Source organism: Xyrauchen texanus, chromosome 49 (genome assembly GCF_025860055.1).
Source record: "Xyrauchen texanus isolate HMW12.3.18 chromosome 49, RBS_HiC_50CHRs, whole genome shotgun sequence".
Lineage (NCBI taxonomy): Eukaryota > Metazoa > Chordata > Actinopteri > Cypriniformes > Catostomidae > Xyrauchen > Xyrauchen texanus.
The window spans coordinates 4,456,593-4,478,014 of record NC_068324.1 but is presented as its reverse complement, the minus strand read 5'-3'; the positions used below and the strand labels follow the sequence as shown (position 1 = coordinate 4,478,014).

The window sequence follows — 21,422 nt, the reverse complement described above, 5'->3', positions numbered from 1 at the left end:
CAGTTATGCGCTTTAGCCCATTACGTCACCACCACTCCAGATGTGTCACCATGCAGGAACTGTTGTAATGTGTCTGGATGGGACTGGGATCCATCATACACACTCAAACAGTCGTGATTTTAACAAGCACACAATTCACATCTGCACAGGAGACATCCAAGATTTTCCAGATTACAAATTCTAGTCTTCAACATATTTTAAATGGGAGAATCAAAAGATTCGAAATTACAGCGACCCAATACTTGCAGTACACAAGTTCACTGGTTCATATAGTCCTGGAACGCATTAAAGTAAAAGCATTTGCCGGGATTTCTATAATGGAGGGACTCGAGCTCAGGACTGACTACTGAAGTGATCTGCAAAAAAGTTAAAGGTGATTAAAAATGGTGGGAAAACTTGAAAGTTACAGCCTCTAAAAATACAGGCTATATTTCATGCCCTACATGCCATACACTTCAAGTGTTATCAACCATCCATGTGCAGACATTTAACAGACAATTGATCTCTATAAGAACAGGTCACACTTAAATCACTCTATCTATAGTTCATTAAAGAAGTAATTTTGTTGTTTGCTGTAGTTTGTTGTTCACTGATCTTCATAGTTTTCTTGCAAACAGATGAGAAGATGGCAAACAAATAAGAGAATGTTTAATTGATATCGCAGAATAATCCCAGACATTGTGATTCATACAGGTCTTGTATTAATATTAATATGCATTTTATGATAATTAATGGTTGACCGTACAGAGGCCAGAGTGATACCAGAGACACGAAACTAGCAAACCTATCGGACTTTTTCCTGAATGCGGAAGTGTTTGCCAGTTTTTCACTCAATAATGTTATGTTTAGCATATTAAATTAGCAAAAATTGTGAAATGTAATAAAAATTGGCTTTATAGTGCCAATATTTTACAGAGTCACTGATGTTATGAAGCCATGGCCCGAGTTTAGTCACGTTGATATCATTAATTAATTTAAGATGTTATCCCTTACATAAAATCTAGAGTTCTTGCAAACTAGCCACAAACTTGCCACTCATTATTTTTACATGCAAATGAGTTTGTGATTTGCTGGAAATGTTTTCCAAAAGTTTGCAGCTCTTCACCAGTAGTGGTGAACCTGAAGCCAACCTTGGGCAACAATGGACAGTTTGCCGCAAGTTTGCATGTGAAATTGATCAGTGGCAAGTTTGTGGCAAATTTGCCATGAGCTCTCAATTTTTGTAAGGGATGTCAGTCAACAACTGTACAAGTTGAGCTCATTTTTACTCCAACTAACACACAAAATGGTTGTTGTCTCCATCTGGATCATTCGTTTTGGTTGTTTTTTACATTGATTCTTATGGCGACTGGAACCAGAAAACAGTCCAGTGGCAATCAGAATCATCATGATGCCTCCCAGAGGTTCATCAGGAAAAATGTGGTTCCATATCGATTCAGTTCACTCAACATTGCTGTAAGCACTGTGGGGAGTGTCCTTTACATGACCTTGTTGAAACCCTTATACAATCACGCCAATCCTCTGATTGGCAATGGTGTCTTGAGGCCCGCCCTTTTAGGTGTGCAGTCGGCCTATACACTCACCTAAAGGATTATTAGGAACACCTGTTCAATTTCTCATTAATGCAATTATCTAATCAACCAATCACATGGCAGTTGCTTCAATGCATTTATGGGTGTGGTCCTGGTCAAGACAATCTCCTGAACTCCAAACTGAATGTCAGAATGGGAAAGAAAGTTGATTTAAGCAATTTTGAGCGTGGCATGGTTGTTGGTGCCAGACGGGCCGGTCTGAGTATTTCACAATCTGCTCAGTTACTGGGATTTTCACGCACAACCATTTCTAGGGTTTACAAAGAATGGTGTGAAAAGGGAAAAACATCCAGCATGCGGCAGTCCTGTGGGCGAAAATGCCTTGCTGATGCTAGAGGTCAGAGGAGAATGGGCCGACTGATTCAAGCTGATAGAAGAGCAACTTTGCCTGAAATAACCACTCGTTACAACCGAGGTATGCAGCAAAGCATTTGTGAAGCCACAACACGCACAACCTTGAGGCGGATGGGCTACAACAGCAGAAGACCCCACCGGGTACCACTCATCTCCACTACAAATAGGAAAAAGAGGCTACAATTTGCAAGAGCTCACCACAATTGGACAGTTGAAGACTGGAAAAATGTTGCCTGGTCTGATGAGTCTCGATTTCTGTTGAGACATTCAGATGGTAGAGTCAGAATTTGGCGTAAACAGAATGAGAACATGGATCCATCATGCCTTGTTACCACTGTGCAGGCTGGTGGTGGTGGTGTAATGGTGTGGGGGATGTTTTCTTGGCACAATTTAGGCCCCTTAGTGCCAGTTGGGCATCGTTTAAATGCCACGGCCTACCTGAGCATTGTTTCTGACCATGTCCATCCCTTTATGGCGACCATGTACCCATCCTCTGATGGCTACTTCCAGCAGGATAATGCACCATGTCACAAAGCTCGAATCATTTCAAATTGGTTTCTTGAACATGAAAATGAGTTCACTGTAGTAAAATGGCCCCCACAGTCACCAGATCTCAACCCAATAGAGCATCTTTGGGATGTGGTGGAACGGGAGCTTCGTGCCCTGGATGTGCATTCCACAAATCTCCATCAACTGCAAGATGCTATCCTATCAATATGGGCCAACATTTCTAAAGAATGCTTTCAGCACCTTGTTGAATCAATGCCACATAGAATTAAGGCAGTTCTGAAGGCGAAATGGGGTCAAACACAGTATTAGTATGGTGTTCCTAATAATCCTTTAGGTGAGTGTATAAGCGGGTGCTCAGTCACCATTCAGAATTTTCTTCCTTCAAGACTGCAAACTTTGTCTTCATCTTGGAACCTTTTCTGCTTCACCGTCGATATACACTTACAGTGGACGGAACTTCTCAGCAAGATGTGAACAGGACGACTCGTCGCCTCTGCCCAGCACCTGCACCAAGAGGCTTCCACTCCCCTGTGTGTTCCAGTGAAGAATTGTCTACATCCCCATCAAAGACGCTCTTGTTGAAGGGGTTCTTCACTTCAGATGCTCGTTGGTTGTTCATCAACGTGGCGCTTCAGCTCCTACCTGCCTCCCACAGTACACCAGCTGGAGTTACTGTATCCTTTATATATATATATATATATATATATATATATATATATATATATATATATATATATATATATATATATAAAATGTATATATATATATTTTAAAGATGTCGTTCTGCAAGTGTTCCCTATGATGAGCATGAGAGCTGTGTTCACTGCCTGGGCCAAGCCCACGCACAAGCAGCTCTCATGGAGACAGACTGCCCACACTGCAAGGGCATGAATCTCTGGACATTGCCCTCTAGGATCGACCTTGTTCTTAGGGAAGATCCAGCCTCTCGTGCCCTCCCATCCACCTTTTCTACATTAGGTCTGGAGGGACCACATGAGGAGGCACGGTGGGGCCTTGAGGTTGAGATGGAAGAATTAGAGGAGGATCTTGTGCCAGCGCAAGCCCTGTGAGCCCCACAGACTTCTGATCTAACGTCCTCACCTGTGCAATATGGATATATGTTTGGCAGCAGGATGGTTCTCAAAAAACATGTTTTTATAACCTGGACGTGGCGTCCATCTGCTCACAAGTCCTCTCTGCATAGAGTGCTTCTTACATTCAAGCGGGTGAGCCCAAGCCCTTATTACGGGTGGGCTTCCGACTATAATTAACACAGCCACCTAATTATATGCTGTTGAACTGCCTCTTTAAAAGTTATAAGCACACCCGTAAGAAATAAAACCTACTTTCCCAACCTTGTTGTGAGAGGGTTACTAATATATACTGTGTATATGTAATGGGAGCCAGCTGGTAGATAGCTGTGCAGTGTGTAAACCTCACTCTCCTGACCTCAAAGGTGAACTAGCGACTGATGCTAGAGGCTGTAGCCTTTAGCTTCCTTGTTAGAGCACCCACCTCCCATGCCGGAGACGCTGGTTCGAGTCCCGTTCGGAGCGGGGCAAGCAGGACCGGTTACACATATCTATATGGTTTATATAGATCACAGTCTACATTCATTTCCATCAGGTGTCTGCCACATGGGACTATTCATATACACTTTAATTCCTTATAAGTCATCTGCCTGTTTCCTGTGACTCCTTATGAATATCTCTATTTAGTGTTATAACTCTGGGAGTGTAATGTCACGTATATCTGCGTGATGAGATATCGTTCCCCCTAGTGCTGACAGCAATGTCGAGTGAATTGAAAGGGAATATCTTACTCATGTAATCTCGGTTCCCGGAGATGAAGGGAACGAGACATTGCCAAAGCTGGCCACACTACTACTTAAGAGTTTAGTTAATACGAGTGACTCACTCTTGTCTCTCAGTCAGAAAATTCTGAAGAAATGGTGACTGAGCAGCCGCTTCTATAGGCTGACTCAGACACCATTGCCAATCAGTGGATTGGCGTGATTGTATAATGGTTTCAACTAGGTTGTGTGGAGGACACTCCCCATAGTGCTTACAGCAATGTCTCGTTCCCTTCATTCATTGGGGCGGCTGTGGCTCAGTTGGTAGAGCGGGTCGGCCACTAATTGCAGGGTTGGTGGTTCGACTCCATATGCCGAATTGTCCTTGGGCAAGACACTGAACCCCAAGTTGCCCCCAATGGCAGGCTAGCACCTTGCATTGCAGCTCTTCACACAGTGAAAAGCGCTTTGAATACCGTTAAGGTTAAAAAGGTGCTATATAAGTGCAGACCATTTACCATTCAGGGAACCGAGGTTACATGTATAACCGGAGACAATACAGTATATAGAAACCGGTTGCTTGTGACAATGGTCAGTTATACAGCTTAGCGATCATTATACTGCAAAATTCTGCTAACGACGAATTAAAGTCAAGTATTTCAGAGAGCCATAATGACCTCTTTTATTGCCACTTAAAAAAAACAGCTAAATTAGACCAATTCTCCAAAGCCATGACACATCTCATTATGTTTTCTAGACAAAAGCACAGCTACAGTCTTTGATCATGACAAAATACTCTCTGTAGATGGTCTTAATTAGTTTTGGACACAAGCTTTAGGTCTTTATATTTCAATTCCAAAGTTTCCTGCCCTCAAATGTGCTTGAACAGAAGCGCAGTTTCCCGAGATAAACACTTCAGCAGCCCTGAAAAGGCTGTCCTGCTCATTGCTCTCTGAAGTGACGTTTATTAAAGTGTATTTAGTCATGAGAAACCAGGAGCCGTAATTTTTCAGTTGCAGTCTGAGAACCTTCAAGAGGCTGTGCAGATGCCACACGCTGAGTTTTTCTTTGCAAAGACGGACACAAACGAACTCAACAACCCTTAGAGGCTAACTGGTTTTCAGAAGGCACGCTAAAAGGTTTTAGTTCAGTGGATTTTTTTTTCAGACAACGGCTTGTTTTATTCAGAGAACGGTAGATGAAATGAGGAGCTGTTTTGCGGAGAAAATGGACTGGTACTACAGGAAACACAACGACATGAGAACATAAAGTGCTAATTACCGCTAAACGCTGATAGTAAATTTTGTTGTGTGTCCTTACTAAGTTAAAGCTTGAGATGGGCCAAAAGGAAGCAATTAAAACACAGATGCATATTAACCACCTGCCTACAAACAGATGCTTTAGTTTAAGAATTTAATGCTGCAGGAAAGTAAAACAACTAACTTAATTTTCATTTAAATGTCTTGTGGCTTAGGTCAAGAATGCCTAATATGTTAGAAACTTGAGATTTGAGGAAATAATTTGAAATATTTTTATGGTAATGTTTTTATTTGTATTTTATTTTATTTTATTTTTTTACATAAAATATTAAAAGCAGCTCATTTTGATGCCCTCTGAAGTAGAGCTATAACACATCAGCATCTGTGCTCAATACAGTGTTATGTTTTTTTTTGTGTGTGTTTCAAATTATTCTAAAATATGGAATAAAGGGGGTTGGGGCGATTATTTTTGGGCCATTTGCAAAAATGTTCTATGGTAATATCATTATATTCTTTGATGTACCATGGTAATTGAACAGTTTCATGGTATGTAGGTATATTAAAGTACCATAGTATTACGTTTATGGATGTGTACTATGGTGATATGAGGTTTTTTTAGGTACATTGGAGTAAATATGTAAACATCATGGTTATTAAATAGTTCCATGGTATATATGATATTACAATGATATTACCATCTTTTTCTATCGCTGTACCATGATACCTCCACAGTACTATTTATAATAGGGGCTTGGGTTCAAATGGCTTTTCTACAAAATCACCAGTATTTCTAAACAGTTGGTGTTATGAAATGGCATGTTTGTAGATTTGACTCCTGCTGATTTAAAGAACAGGGTGAGTAGTTACGAGCCAGAAAACAGACAGTATTTCGGTCATTCGAACCGCAAAGCACCGTATTCTTTCTCTGTCTTTCTCCAGCTCTGTCAGATCTAGGTCAGTCAATGTTGAATTCCCTCTGAGAGGCACATTGCACCTCAAAGGGCATCAACTGAGATACTCTCACTGCTCGAGACATAAAAGGGCTAAAATCCTGCATCACATATGGACTCCCTTCTGTTGATGTTAAAGGGATATTCCGGGTTCAATGCAATTTAAGCTCAATCAACAGCATTTGTGGCATGATGTTGATTACCACAAAAATGTATATGGACTTTTCCCTCCTTTTCTTTTTTTAAAAAAGATGGCAAAAGTTGTGGTTACAGTGAGGCACTTACATTGGTAGTAAATGGGGGCCAATTCACAAATGTTAAAAAAACAAAAATAGCCACAAAATGTAAACAATATGTGTGTTAATTTGATTTTAGTTTTATAAAAATCGCTTAATAACCTTTTCTCTGTAAAGTTAGATCCAATATTATAAATGTGTTGCCTTGATGACAATGCCCTAAACACTAAAACCTTAAAATGACTGTAAAAATAACCATTTAAACAATTTTAGAGTTCAAAAATAATAAATTAGTTTTAACATAATAATTCATGTAAGTGCTATTATAAAATTATAAGCTTCACATTTTTGTGTTTAAACCCTCTGAAAAGTGCCCCATTCACTTTCATTGTAAGTGGCTCACTGTAACATCAATTTTGTTTTTTAAAGAAAAGGAGGGACGAGTCAATATTAATTTGGGTGGTAATCAACATTATGCCACAAATGCTGTTGATTGAGCTTAGCTTGTATTGGACTCAGAAAATGTATTCTCCTTTAAATGTAATGAAGGTGACTTAAATTTAAAAAAATAATTTGATTTAAATAAATTAAGGCTGTTAATAATAAAGATATGTCTAAATTACTAAATAAAGCTTTTGTTAACTGTTGCAAAAACAAATATATTATGCATACATGGATGTTTACAATATGCATCCAAATATTGATAATACGATAAACATCCAATATATTGTTTGGTAATATTTTATAAACATCCTTTACAAAGGTACGCAGTGACACATCGAGAGAGAAAATACTTATATTGCATATATGCCTAAGCTGCAAATTATTTGGCCATTTAAATGTACAGTTAATTGCCATGCCAATCATGTAAACTAAATTGACATTGAAAGTTGAGAGAGAGCTAGAGCAACTAGGACCAACCAATCACTGCTTTGATCACCATATTCACTACTTGTCTGTGTATGTCTGAATGCAATATAATATTCTTACAATTCACTGTCTTGTTTAAAGTTTATTCTATTGTATTGCTTTATTATTTTATTTTTATTAATATATTAGTATTTTATATATATATATATAAATGTATATATATTAGTATAATCTTTATTTATTATAATTTGTATTTATCTTCTATGTCAGATTTTATTTTATGTTAAATAAAATAAAATAAAATAAAATGTAGTAATATTTTTGTTTGTTTATTTTTTATTTATTTTTCATTTTTCGATTATATTATTAGCTAATAAGATGTTAATAATTTTTATCAAAATCATATGCAAAATAGTTGTGCCACAAAGCACTTAAAATTGCAAAAATAAATCAATTGAAAGTGCAGAACAGAAAGGGCGGAGTCATCGGAAGACAATCAAAAAGGGGCGGAGTCAGCGAAAGAGATTCACAAAAGGGGCTGGCTCAGTGAACGAGATTAACGGATGGGGCGGAGTCAGACATCTGTTCCCATCATGCTCTGTACGCAGGTGTCATGGCGGCTCTCTAGTCAGTGTTGGAGCGTGTGTTTGTTATTGTTCCTAAAGTGATTTAATTCTTCATCTCGTGTGATTTTACTGTCCGCTGGCGATCGTAAAAAATCGTATACAACATATGCAATCGCGGATGCAATTAAACCTCCTTTGACGGTCGTGGACATCCAGACAGTTTATATATGCATATGCTAAGCTAAGATAGAAGCTGTGTATAAAGTGAGCTTATAAACTCATGATCTGAACTATTTCACGTAATACACGCGTTTATAAACTCATAGGACCTTTTCCCCATCATAAACGGGTTTGGAAACATAGACTATGAGCACACAAGTGAGTTCCCCTCATTTATGTTTGATTATAACGTTGATTATAATAATAATAAGAATAATTTAATGTGATTTAAATATGTGTATTACTTTGTTTTCAGTACAGTATACTCTTCAAGCAAGAGCATGGTGAGTACACACACATACAATATTTCTACTGATATATTCTGATCAGAGAGAGTGTCAAAACGTAGTGAGCTGCCTACCTAGACAGCATATTGGTCATCATATGTGCATTTGGAACAAACCTATAATGCCTGAAATGTTGTATATATAAGTAGCTCACAAGGTTTTAAAACACAAATTGCATGCTTGAGCATGCATATGATGCCTAAAGATGTTGTCTAGGTAGGCAGCTCTCTAGGTTATGAGTAAGTCAATGAGATTCTGTATTTCTGCAGCTCATGAGGATGCAATTTGGACAGCGGCATGGGGCCGCAGTGAGAAAGACGGATCAGAAACCATCGTCACCGGCTCTCTGGATGATCTGGTTAAAGTGTGGAAATGGTAAATCGTGCTTTAATCAAAATTAGCAAAGTGTGGGGTAACTCTGCGAGCAAAGATGCTGACTACCACCCCTGGAGTCGAGAGTTTGAATCCAGGGCGTGCTGAGTGACTCTAGCCAGATCTCTTAAGCAACCAAATTGGCCCGGTTGCTAGGGAGGGTAGAGTCACATGGGTTAACCTCCTCGTGGTCACTATAATGTGTTTCTCGGTGGGGTGTGTTGTGAGTTGTGTGTGGATGCTGCAGAGAATAGCGTGAAGCCTCCAAACGCGCTAGGTCTCCGTGGTAACGCGCTCAACAGACATGTGATAAAATGCACAGATTGACAGTTCCAGACGCGGAGGCAACTTCCGCCACCCAGATTGAGGCGAGTCACTATACCACCACGAGGACTTAGACCGCTTTGGGAATTGGGCATCCCAAATTGGAGGGAAAAAAAAAAATTACTTTCAGCAGCTAAAATTTTTTTTATTTCCATTAACTTGTGATGACAGTATTAGTTATATGAACTTAAGTAAATGGAGTACTAGTGTACTGCACTGTATATATGTATACTGTATGCTGTTATTGAAAATAGTATGCAGTATGCTATGATAAATGTTTTAAACTTCAATGTGAAATAGCATGACCTAGCTATTTTTCCATGCATACTTAGCACAGCATACATACTGCATACTATATTTTTAAGCATTGCCTGTAGTATGCATTTCCGAGCATACCCCTCATGTTGTGTTGGCTTGTAGGTCGGATGAAAAACTGGAGCTGCAGTGGACCCTGGAGGGTCACCAGTTGGGCATAGTCTCTGTTGATATCAGTCAAAACGGGGCGATCACTGCCTCCAGTTCTCTGGATGCTCACATTCGCCTTTGGGACCTAGAAACGGGCAAGCAAATCAAGTCCATGGATGCAGGCCCAGGTGAGTGCACGCACTATATGCATTTTGTGCCGGGCCAGTGAATTTTAACAGTGCTGTCTTAATGCACGAGGGTGATGTATGAAGATTTAATTTACCAAAATTCTTCTGAAAGGTGATAAACTCTTTCTTAACTGTCTACAGTTGATGCCTGGACTGTCGCTTTTTCCCCGGATTCTAAATACATTGCTACCGGAAGCCATCTAGGGAAGGTCAACATTTTCGGCGTGGAGAGCGGAAAAAAGGAGTACTCGCTGGACACAAGAGGGAAATTCATTCTGAGCATCGCTTATGTATGTATGATCATTACTTGTATAAAACCCCAGTATCTATAAAATGATGTTGCATCATGAAAAGACATCAGCATTTGACGAACACATTGATCTTTTGAGCCAGTTCTCTTTAATGTTTCATTCGTACCTATTCGCAAAAAGTTAATCTGGACTGTAAAGACCAAAACATATGCTACACAAGTATATCAGCGCATAGACTTCTAGCTAGGGAAAGTCAATGGCATGCATTTTTACAGTCCGAAATATGCAGCTATTTATGCAGTCAGTTGTTGATCAAAAAAACACAAAAAAATGAATGAGGTGAAAAGTTTGAGTCTTTCTCATTAATATGCGCTCTATACTGAATATCCGGTTTTCTTAAAGAGACAGTACCAGTTTTTAGCATGTGTTCACAAATCAATGGAAAGATTTGTAAATAGTACAAATTACACATGTAAACTATAAACATGTTATGTAATATATTATTTGCAATATAATATAATATTTACTGATGGAATACATGGATTTGTACATTTATAAAATATCATTAGTAAAATGAATATTGTAATAATATACCTAGTTAGAAGGTCCCCTGTGTAATGATTGGCATTAGCTGGGAGAAAGTGTGGATATTATACCTGAAATATACCAATATGAATCTATATCAAATCGAAATCAAGAGCTTGTATATCAAATGGTCTCCATTTGAGTGAAGTACAAATATGGTACAATACAATTTATTATAATTTACATTAAATACTAAACAATTACAAACTCTGTGATCTCTATACACGCACGCACTGGTGGCCATAAGTTTGGAATAATGTACAGATTTTGCTGTTTTGGAAGGAAATTGGTACTTGAATTCACCAAGTAGCATTCAACTGATCACAAAATATAGTCAGGACATTACTGATGTTAAAAACAACTCCATCACTGTTTGAACAAAGTCATTTTTTATCAAATCTAGACTATAGACTCTAGGAATGTAGGCTATACAGTACTTGAAATTGCCAAAAAATAAACAGAATATTTCATAAAGGTGTAACTACAGTCTTCTGTAGGACAACTGGCTCTAACAAGGACAGAAAGAGATGTGGAAGGCCAGATGTGCAACTAAACAAGAGGATAAGTACATCAGAGTCTCTAGTTTGAGAAATAGACGCCTCACATGTCCTCCGCTGACAGCTTCATTTAATTCTACCCACTCAACACCAGTTTCATGTACAACAGTAAAGAGAAGACTCTGGGTGAAGGCCTTATAGGAAGAATTGCAAAGAATAAGACACTTAGAGTGGGCACAGGAACACAGACATTGGACAACAGATAATTGGAGAAGAGTGTTACGGATATATATATATATATATATATATGTATATATAATTTTTAGCCAAATATTTATTTAACTACAAAATAGTTTGAGTGACAAAATGGATCTGAATGTTTTTATTATTATTTATTTATTTATTCTTAGAAACAACCCGTCCGAACGAACTGATTCGCAAAAATGAGTTTAACTTTTCATCTCTATTCAAAAAGCAGATAAATGTTTTTGAGTGAATGTTTGCTGTTTTAATGTCTGATCGATTTCAAATATTGTATTTTCTGATGCTAATTTTCCTGATCTCTTCCTCTCTCTAGAGTCCAGATGGAAAGTACTTGGCCAGCGGTGCTATCGATGGAATCATTAATATCTTTGATATTGCGACTGGGAAACTCCTGCACACGTTGGAAGGTGAAAATCTTCTCCCACATCATTCAATCCCTCTTTAGTTTCTCAATTAAAAGAGAGCATCTGTTCTGTAGACATTCTATAGTCCGGTTCTGATGCCTTCTGTTCAATGGATCATAGTGATTGTAGGTTTTGTGACTCTGGTGGAAAAACGTAGAACATTCGGTCCTCTGGCTGTCCCTCAAGGGTCGTAAATTTCAGCTCCTGTCACAGAGCAACTACGTTTTTCCTCGCCGTCTTCCTGCATCCTTTCATATTTCACTCATCTTATCCCTCAATTATTCCTTTCGTTTGCTCAAATGAGAATGGCTGGAAAGAACGTTGAACGCTAAACTGGTGTGTTGGAGAAGTTAAATGCTGTCTCTTTCCAGGTCATGCTATGCCCATCAGGTCTCTGACCTTCTCTCCAGACTCTCAGCTGCTGGTTACGGCATCAGATGATGGCTACATCAAGATTTATGATGTGTACGTTTGGTCTGAGAACTTTAGATGAATCCAAGATGCATTTTCTTCCTTCAACATGTGTCTTTAACTTCCAAATACACATGAATCTCTTTAAAAGTCTGCTGTGCGTTTGTGTTCCAGGCAGCACGCTAATCTGGCTGGGACTCTTAGTGGTCACGGGTCGTGGGTGCTGAACGTGGCTTTCTCACCTGACGACACGCACTTTGTGTCCAGGTTTGTTTCCAAGTCTTGATATCCTTTCGATTTGTGCAGAATATAAAGTCTGTTATTGATCTGTTATTTACTCTTCAGCTCATCAGATAAGAGCGTAAAAGTTTGGGACACCAACAGCAGATCGTGTGTGAATACGTTCTTTGATCATCAGGACCAAGTGAGTCACCTGTCTGTCCACACCTGTCATTTTCTTTTGCGTTAAAAAAATAATAATAATTTGACATGGGTGTTAAACATAGACAAACATATACAGTAAATGTCCATTAAACATAAGCAGACGCAGGTAAACGTTAGACATTTAAAATAAGCTAACCAAATTTTTAAATGGCAAAATAGTACAGTGTTATTAACCCATGACTTTAGGTTGGGTTGATGGGAGCATTTAATGGGGTCATGAGGAATCAAATTTTCCTTGATCTTTTAATATAAGAGGTCATTGTACTATTGAACATACTGCAAGTTTCAGAAGTCAAAATTTCCTCAAAGCTGCCAAAGCGACTACGGTTTCTACTTCACATTGTGATGTCACACTGGGGTAAACATTTGCGTCTGACTGCCCGCACAACAACACATCAACGCCTACTTTACATTATCACTTTAATAGCCCCGCCCAGTAGCATTGAGCAGTGAGATGGCATGTCAGTCAAGAGCAGAGAGCCAATCATAACAGTGGGCGATTACTGTCAAGTCTTAAAGGAGAAGCAGCACCAAAACTGAGCGTTTCTGAAAGGGGGTCAGAATGATGTGGAAAATGATCATGTTTTAACTGATGGTATAGGTGAACCTCATGGAACTTTAAAATAATAAATGCATGCATGACCCCTTTTAAATATTACATTTGAGGTGAGATTATTCTAGTATCAAATATTTGTGACAAATGGCAATTTGAGGGAGTTTGTTACTACTAGCGTATCACTCTGTTTTTACGTTTCTTGGTGGTATGTATCATGTGATTTCAAAAAGTGTGTGTGTGTGTAGGTTTGGAGTGTGAAATACAATCCCACCGGCTCAAAGATCGTCTCAGCGGGCGATGATCGAGCAATCCACATTTATGATTGTCCCATGTGAATCTCCCTGTCAGTGCGGCCTCTTGAAAAATCTTCTGCAGGCCGAGACCACACCAACTCCTTTTATTATTATTTTTATTTCATGGTTTCATTGCCAAATTCAACATCTGTATATGGAGATAAAAACGTTTTTGTTTTCTAAAGAAGTTTGTCCCTATTTGGCCTGTGTTGTGATTTCTGCATTATGTACATTTAAACGCTGTACTGCCCTCTACAGGCCTCTGGCAGTTACTGCATCTCCACTGCAACATCAGTTTAGAAAATACTTTTTGGTTTGGCTGGCTCTGAGCTTAGGGATGCTAAATTCTTCCTTTTCTGAAGCTAAATTTAGTTAGGTAAATTTAGTTAGGTTTCTACATCTTCCTTATTAAAATCACTTGAAAGGGATACTTAAGGCTTAAACACAACAAAGAAATAATAATAATCAGTAAATGGAACATCTGCTATGACTTTTTCCACCTCTCATGAGTTTGCATCCTGAAAATGTGTAATAAATACTGAATGTTATCTGACTGGTAATTTAGTCGTTTCATTCAAAAAATGATTTACAGCACCTTTAACACACACCAAACTGGGAGTAAAAGGACAGTTGAACTGAAACTAGGGCCGTTTGATTAGAGAAATTTTGGAATTTACAAGAATTCAAGGTATTCGGAATTGACTGAATCAATTCCAAGAGTCCAAAAATACATTTGCTTGATTCTTAAAAAAAAAAAGAAAAATTTAAATCTTACAATAAACAGTGGAATGTAAGAATACTTTAGACTATTTATGATTAACAAAAGATTTAACGCCAAAGCAGAATCAATTCTGTTTAGGTGTATAACATGTTCTTTCGATTCCCAATGCTTTGGAATAAATAGATGTCCAGCCCTAATTGCAACATAAATGGTGTTTTAAAGGAAAAGTTCACCCAAAAATGTAAAATGTCATCATTTACTCACTCTCATGCCATCCCAAATGTGCATGACTTTTATTCTGCTGAAATCAAATGAAGATTTTCTGAAGAATATCTCAGCTCTGTTGGTCCATACAATGCAAGTGAATGGTGACCTGAAATTTGAATCTTCAGCTCTCCCATAAAGGCAGCATAAAAGTAATCCATAAGACTACAGTGGCTTAATCCATGTCTTCAGAAGTGATATGATAGGTATGGGTGACAAACAGATCAATATTTATGTAGTTTTTACCATAAATCCCTTTCGCTTATGTTTTTGGTGATTCACGTTCTTGGTGCATATTGCCACCTACTGGGCAGGGAGGAGAATCTATTGTTAAAAGGACTTAAATATTGATCCGTTTCTCACCCACATCTATCATATCACTTCTGCACACATGGGTTTAACCACTGGAGTCAGGATTACTTTATGCTGCCTTTATGTGATTTTTGGAGATTCAAAGTTCTGGTCACCATTCACTTGCATTGTATGGACCAACAGAGCTGAGATATTCTTCAGAAAATCTTAAATTGTTTTGTGCATAATAAAGTCACACACATCTGGCATGAAGGTGAGTAAACGATGAGAGAATTTTCCATTTTGGGTGAACTATAAAAAATTATAGTCTGACCCTCACTAACGTATCTGACATGTCCAAATTAAACTGTCAAACCACAAATATCTGGCGTGACTATGACTAACGTGCCTTTTCACAACATTTACCGCAGATACAATTTTACCATCAGAGGTTCTAGAAAGCCTATGCTTTTTCTCTTAACTCTTTCATGACTCATACAAGAAAAATAATTCTGTTGCCATATGCACAAATATACTTTTTAATGAAAATGATTCAAAATACAGCCAGTAGGAAATAAATATGCAGGGTAAAATTTCTCAACTCACAGATGTGGCAAAAAGTACATTTTGGACCCTGTTCAACTGCTTGGAGCAGATAAAAGAACAGTCTGTGTGAACGGTTTCATTCTTGTGCAGTTAATTCAATGCACTCATGATTGTGACACCAAGATTCAAATTAAACACTTTAAAAGTTATTTCTTGCACATTTGAGACAAACATTGTTTTGGCCCCCAAACACTGTTTTTTTTTTTAAGGTTAATACAAGACAATGACCAAAAACATGACCACCCACAGTCGGTGTAGCTCAAATCCAGAGTTCCCACTGCTTTTGACCAATGAATTTCCAAGACCTCTCTAGTCTTCTGTGAATACTAGATGAGGATTTTTATTTTACGACCTAGAAAATTGCACTCAGTCATTTCTAACCATTTTTTCATAACTAGAAAAAAGTATTTTTTAAAATGTTTTCATTCCTTTAACCACATGGCGATCAAAGTGTCAGACAGGGAGTAAAACACTATGAGATTCACAAGAAAGAGAAAAGAAATAAAATGTCACATTTTATCACATTAGTATCAGTCAATTACTGCCTGGTCCTCATAAAACTAAAAGGCATCTGTTTAGAAGGTCAGAAGCACGGGGCGAGAGGGGCCCAGAGAACAGGGCTGAGGTATAGAGATCCAACACAAGGTTTGGGTGAGTCTGTACGTTATTTCACCAGTGTCTGGTGTCTACCAGTTCAGGCCGCAGACTGAGTCTCTTCAGTGTCTCGTAACCGATGACGATCAAGACGGAGGTGGGCGTAGAGGAAATGATGCGAGCAGACAGACCCTTGGTGAGACCCCACGTGCCCTCTTCAGCCAGGAGCTGCTTAAACGTCTCGATAACTGACGAACGGCCTTCAACCTGCAAACACGAACACTGTATTAACTCACACAGGTCAAACAGAACAGGCAATACTTCTATATTAATTGTGAATAAAAGGGTTTGAAACAGGTTATGAGTGAGTGTGTTTTTACCTGTACTCTGGCTCTGACCACATCCATGGGGTTGGTCAATGTCGAGGCTGTAGCTGCAGCCATTGGTCCAGCCACGGCCTGCAGGATCAGGTGCGGGCAGTCAGCAGGGGCCAGCCTGGAGAGCTGCTCTGAAAACAGACACAACTCACCACCTCAATCAAATGGGTTTTATGTTTACAGACCGATCAAGTTTATGATGAAGCACCAGGACTCCCAAACACATTTCAGTGTGTATAAACATTACATCAGCTCTTAAATTCAGGCTGGGGCAGTATAAGGATATGATCTTCGGCATCTCCCCCTTGATCATTTTAGCTATTGGATATGGGGTGGCAGAAGATTCTGGGGAGGGTGCCTCCCCTTAGACCTGGCTATGAATTCATTTCAAATATTTACCAACCACAGTATATGTAGATATTAAAATAGAATGGACAAATTTACAGTATTTTAAACAGACTATTTTAAACAAACATTTAACAAAGCACAGTTGAAAATGCAGCACAACGTGGCAAAATCACAGCCAATCAGAACGTATCTGAGGTTTAACATACAGCTAAGTGGAGCAGGATTCTTGACCAATGACATTTCACTGGGGGCGGAGCTACCCACTGTGAAACAACCAACAAACGTCTTGTTGGTTAGGGCAAAAATGTCTTTGTGAAGCATCAAATTCACAGTCTATCAGAACATATCTGATCTTTGAACACTTGATGTTTTTACAATTAGAGATGTAAAGACAAAGATATTTTGTAATAGATGAATTTATATGTTATGCATGGCTCTACATCCCTTCATCCATGTATAAAAATTCACAGGACAGTTAAAATATCATGAAATAATGTCTCCATCTTTTTTTTTTAATCAAATCTAGACAGGCCCCATTTCCAGCAGCCATCACTCCAACACCTTTTCCTTGAGTAATCATGCTAAATTACTAATTTGGTACTAGAAAATCACTTAATCACTTAACTTCATTTAACAAACACAGTAGAAAGATATTTGGTTTGTTAAATGAAGCTTAACATTTTCTTATCATTATGCTTGTCGGAGTGCTGACATCATCAGCACTCCGACACTTCACTGTGTGTATCACTCCGCTTGTGTTTGTGCTGTTCTAAACTAAAGTGTAAGAGCAGTGCATATGTGTTAAGAGAGTTACTGTTTGTCTTTTTATTTTTACATTACTTATTATTCACCAGCAGGTGGTGGCAAAAGAATAATTTGTGAGTGTAATATGAGCCAGTTAGGTGACGTGAAGTGAATCTGCGTCAGCCGTTTACATACAACAGCTCTTCGTGATCGCTTGTATTACTACTACTAAAGCTAGGAAATAACTTTAAACGAACAACTTCAGCATTACGGCTCATCACAGCTGAGAGACACCACAGACTGATTATTTACACAATGGGTGCTGTTTAAATGGTGGAGGACATTGCGGTTTCTATAGTGATCGACTCTTGCTCACCGGCTACCGTGAAATAGAGAGAAATATCCCTGCATGGATGCTATTTTTCCACTGAAATCTGATCTTCAGAAAGCTGACAGCATCTCTGCTTGGGAGTCGCAACAGGCAACAGTCGCATTGTTTGTAGAATTTTGAGGAAAATACTGAATTTAATCCATTTTGGAATAAGGCTGTAACATAACAAAATGCGGAAAAAGTGAAGCGCTGTGTATATTTTCGATGCACTGTAAGCAATATCACACTCGCAATCGTGCTATACGGCCCTAAATCAACACTGCTGTTATTACCTAAGGTACTCTGCCTGCGGCCGAAACACAGCAGAGCTGATGTAGGGCCATATCGCACTCTTGCTCGTGCGATATGGCTTAAATATATATTTTATTTATTTTGTCTAAAAGGTTTCAATTATTTAAATATCTTTCCATTTTTCTTTTCACAATTATTTCATTTGTCAGACTTTACAGGGTTAATATATTCTGCTATATGCAACAGGATTATGGCAAATGAATTTGCTACCCAAATTAATGCAACAAAACAAAATAACTTGCTGCATTATGCTTCATCGCATCATGCCTATTTAGCACATGGTGCTAAACACTAAAGTGTACTTTCATCTTTTAAACATGCCATTCCATTTTGCACATGGCTTAGCGCTCAGCCTTTCAAAGTACACTCTTTTGATGTATTCGATGCATGCACCCCAAGACTGCTATATCATACTCTTATAGCAGAGTCAACGGCAGGTGTATGTGCAAAGACACGCAACGACGCAAACTATCTGGCTGCACCAGGAGATTCGTGCCTGCTGTACTGATGAGTAAACCTCGGTTTTCAGTGTGCCAGTATGTCTCTCGCTCAGTACACCTTATACTGTTGTACTTATCTGTGAAAGTGAAGCGTTTCTATTCTTTACCTGCATAAAAATGATAAAAGGGCCACCAGACTGCACTGTTGGGTATGTAGGTGAGCAGCGATGCCACATAACCACGATAAAACCCCCGAAATCCATCCGCGTGGAAAATCTGAACCGCAATGTCTCTAGTCTGACCAAATGTTATTTTGTTTTTTGATGTGGCCATAGCCATCTTGGACTTGAGTTTAAAGCGGGTGAGTTGACACCCCTGACCCTGCACCATCAGCTGCTGGGACACCACATCAATGGGCACCGTGATGCTCTGGGCCACGAGTGATGCCGATCCGCCCGCCACCAGAGACTTCACAGTGTTATTGGAGGAGTAACAGGACATGTATTTCCTCACCAATTCATATGTGGTGATGTAGGCCTGACCTGAGATTAGGGTGAATGTGTTGACCATGAACCCTCGGTAGAGTCCATGCACGCCCTCTGCCTTCAGGATCTTACAGAAGGCATCGAAGGTGCCGTTATAGAGTGACTTCCCTTTCTGGACCTGCAGTCTGGTGCGGATCAGGGTGAATGGATAGACAGTCGCCCGTGTCGTCATGGTCATGAAAATGCCCAGCGAGTAGAACTTCCTCTTGTCCAGATCTTCCCATTCAATGATCTGAATGTTGCGCTTCTGTTGAATCATTGTGTCAGATGAACTCACAGATCACGCACACACACACTCACTCCTCGCCCATCCAACCTGAAGAAACAAAAGCACAATATTTCAAACAAGCCACTAATTTTGCTTCTAAAGCCAAAAGTATACTTCAGTCAGACGCAAATGCTAGGTGTAAGCATACAGGACACTGCGGCTGATTTTTCTAACCGCACGCACTCTGAATGCGTGGAATGCATATACACTTGAAATTATTTGCTCTTATGAGTGGGTCCACAAGGTGGCAACACTCGCAAATAAGCCTTTGCTTTCATTAAGAAGTGCTAGAAGATGTAATCGTGCATGGAAAGATCTGCATTTGTTTAACTCGAGAGAGACATATTTATGGGTCTAAACTCCTGAAAATTAAAAGTCGAATCCTAGCGTGCACCAATCCAGGCACATGCACATGCACATACCGTGCGTTCAGAATACACACGGTTAGAAAAATCGGGCTGTACGCATTCAGTGCGGAGTACTCTACTGATGATGAAATTTGCATCACGCGTCCTATAAGCTGACACCTAGCGTTCGCATCTGCCTGAAGTATACTTTGGGCTTTATGGAACAGATGAACTCGTTGTACTAGTGCTGTATATACAGAGATCAAAGGTCATGGCATGTGACTCCTGGATTATGTAAAGAACATACATTCCAGAGTTGCACGGGTAGGTTCAAATTCAGAATTTAATTGTTGAATTTATGAATTGGAATCTGAATTGAATTGTCCCCGCCCACAGGATGTTGAATTGGCAATTGGATTGACAGTAAAAGTTATTGCAGTTCTGTATTCTACCACAATTCCAAAATAAGGTACATAATTGTAATTTAAAAGGCAATCTCAATTCAAATTAATTTGTTCACGACCCTGATACACAAGGGTCAAACCTAACAATGTTTAAACAAAACAACAGCTTGTGATCTTCAACATCTGAGATCATACATACACATACATCTTCATTCTGAGGTGAAACACTACCTTGATGATGCAACTCGAGTCATATGACAATTAACATAAATAGCAAATAATCCCCTTCCAAACGACTCCTGCTGTACTTCACCCAAAATTCAAATTGTATTTAGCTTACATATTTAATGGTAGTCTTTGCTTAAGCTCGCCTGATTAGAGTCATTGTGACCTTTTCATGGTGAAGAGGCAAATGTAACAGTCTACGAGGTCTATCGCACATGCGCTTTACAGAACACAAAAAAACTCTGACTGACACCAACTAAAGAGCTCATGTTGTGCCCCCTCCCTTTCCTATCGTGTTCTTCTCTCCTTGCCCCTTGCAAGTGTATGGCACTTACATGTGACCTGTTAGACAACATTAACTCACACGGTTATCTCGCCATTTTCTCTGTTTCTCCATGTAGTGGCTTGAAACGGCGCTGTTCTGTCATGAGAGAAACCCGCTGTTATGCCTCTAAAAAGAGTACTTGTGTCGCTTCTGTCAGAAACTCATGCCGATTGATTGCTTCAATTCTGCGGGACACTTCCGGCGCATACACATACGTCAGAGTGACAGTCAGGCGAGGCGACCAATGCTGGTTACTGATTGGACAATAGCACAGGCGGAACTGTTTGATGATTGGACGGTGCAGATGTTCGTTGATCTTTTTTTATAAGAATATTAAAGGGATGGTTCCCCTAGGGAAAATTCTCTTGTCGTATACTAACGCCATCCGAGATGTGTATGACTTTCTTTCTTCAGCTCAACACAAATGGAGATTTTTTTAGAAGAATATTTCATCCCTGTCTCTCCTTACAATGCATGTGAATGGTGACCAGAACTTTGAAGGTCAAAAATCACATTAAAGCAGCATAAAAGTAATCTATCTTCAGAAGCTATATGATAGTTGTGGGTGAGAAACAAATATTTTTGTCAAATATATGTGTGGCACAATTATTG

The 21,422-nt window shown here is 39.1% G+C and overlaps 2 protein-coding genes across 3 annotated transcripts; one reads left to right on the top strand and one right to left on the bottom strand.

Annotated features, from left to right (window-relative positions):
• The first annotated feature begins 8,157 nt into the window (after positions 1–8,157).
• Positions 8,158–14,182, top strand: LOC127640157 (WD repeat-containing protein 61). The gene is made up of 10 exons (XM_052122581.1): positions 8,158–8,507; positions 8,605–8,632; positions 8,905–9,010; positions 9,752–9,924; positions 10,066–10,214; positions 11,835–11,928; positions 12,297–12,390; positions 12,511–12,603; positions 12,682–12,760; positions 13,582–14,182. Exons 1-10 carry the CDS (start codon positions 8,496–8,498, stop codon positions 13,669–13,671), a joined length of 918 nt encoding a protein of 305 aa, XP_051978541.1. The 5' UTR covers positions 8,158–8,495; the 3' UTR covers positions 13,672–14,182.
• Positions 14,183–15,415: 1,233 nt separating this feature from the next.
• Positions 15,416–20,987, bottom strand: LOC127640156 (solute carrier family 25 member 44-like). Of its 2 annotated transcripts, none has more exons than XM_052122579.1 (4): positions 20,850–20,987; positions 18,864–19,557; positions 16,486–16,613; positions 15,416–16,372 (listed from the first exon to the last, which is right to left on the bottom strand). In XM_052122579.1, the coding sequence occupies exons 2-4, from the start codon at positions 19,498–19,500 to the stop codon at positions 16,181–16,183; spliced, it is 957 nt and encodes a 318-aa protein (XP_051978539.1). In that variant the 5' UTR covers positions 19,501–19,557; positions 20,850–20,987; the 3' UTR covers positions 15,416–16,180. The 2 variants fall into 2 exon arrangements, with proteins under 2 accessions (XP_051978539.1, XP_051978540.1); XM_052122580.1 differs by lacking the exon at positions 20,850–20,987 and adding an exon at positions 20,601–20,693.
• Between the last annotated feature and the right edge of the window lie 435 nt (positions 20,988–21,422).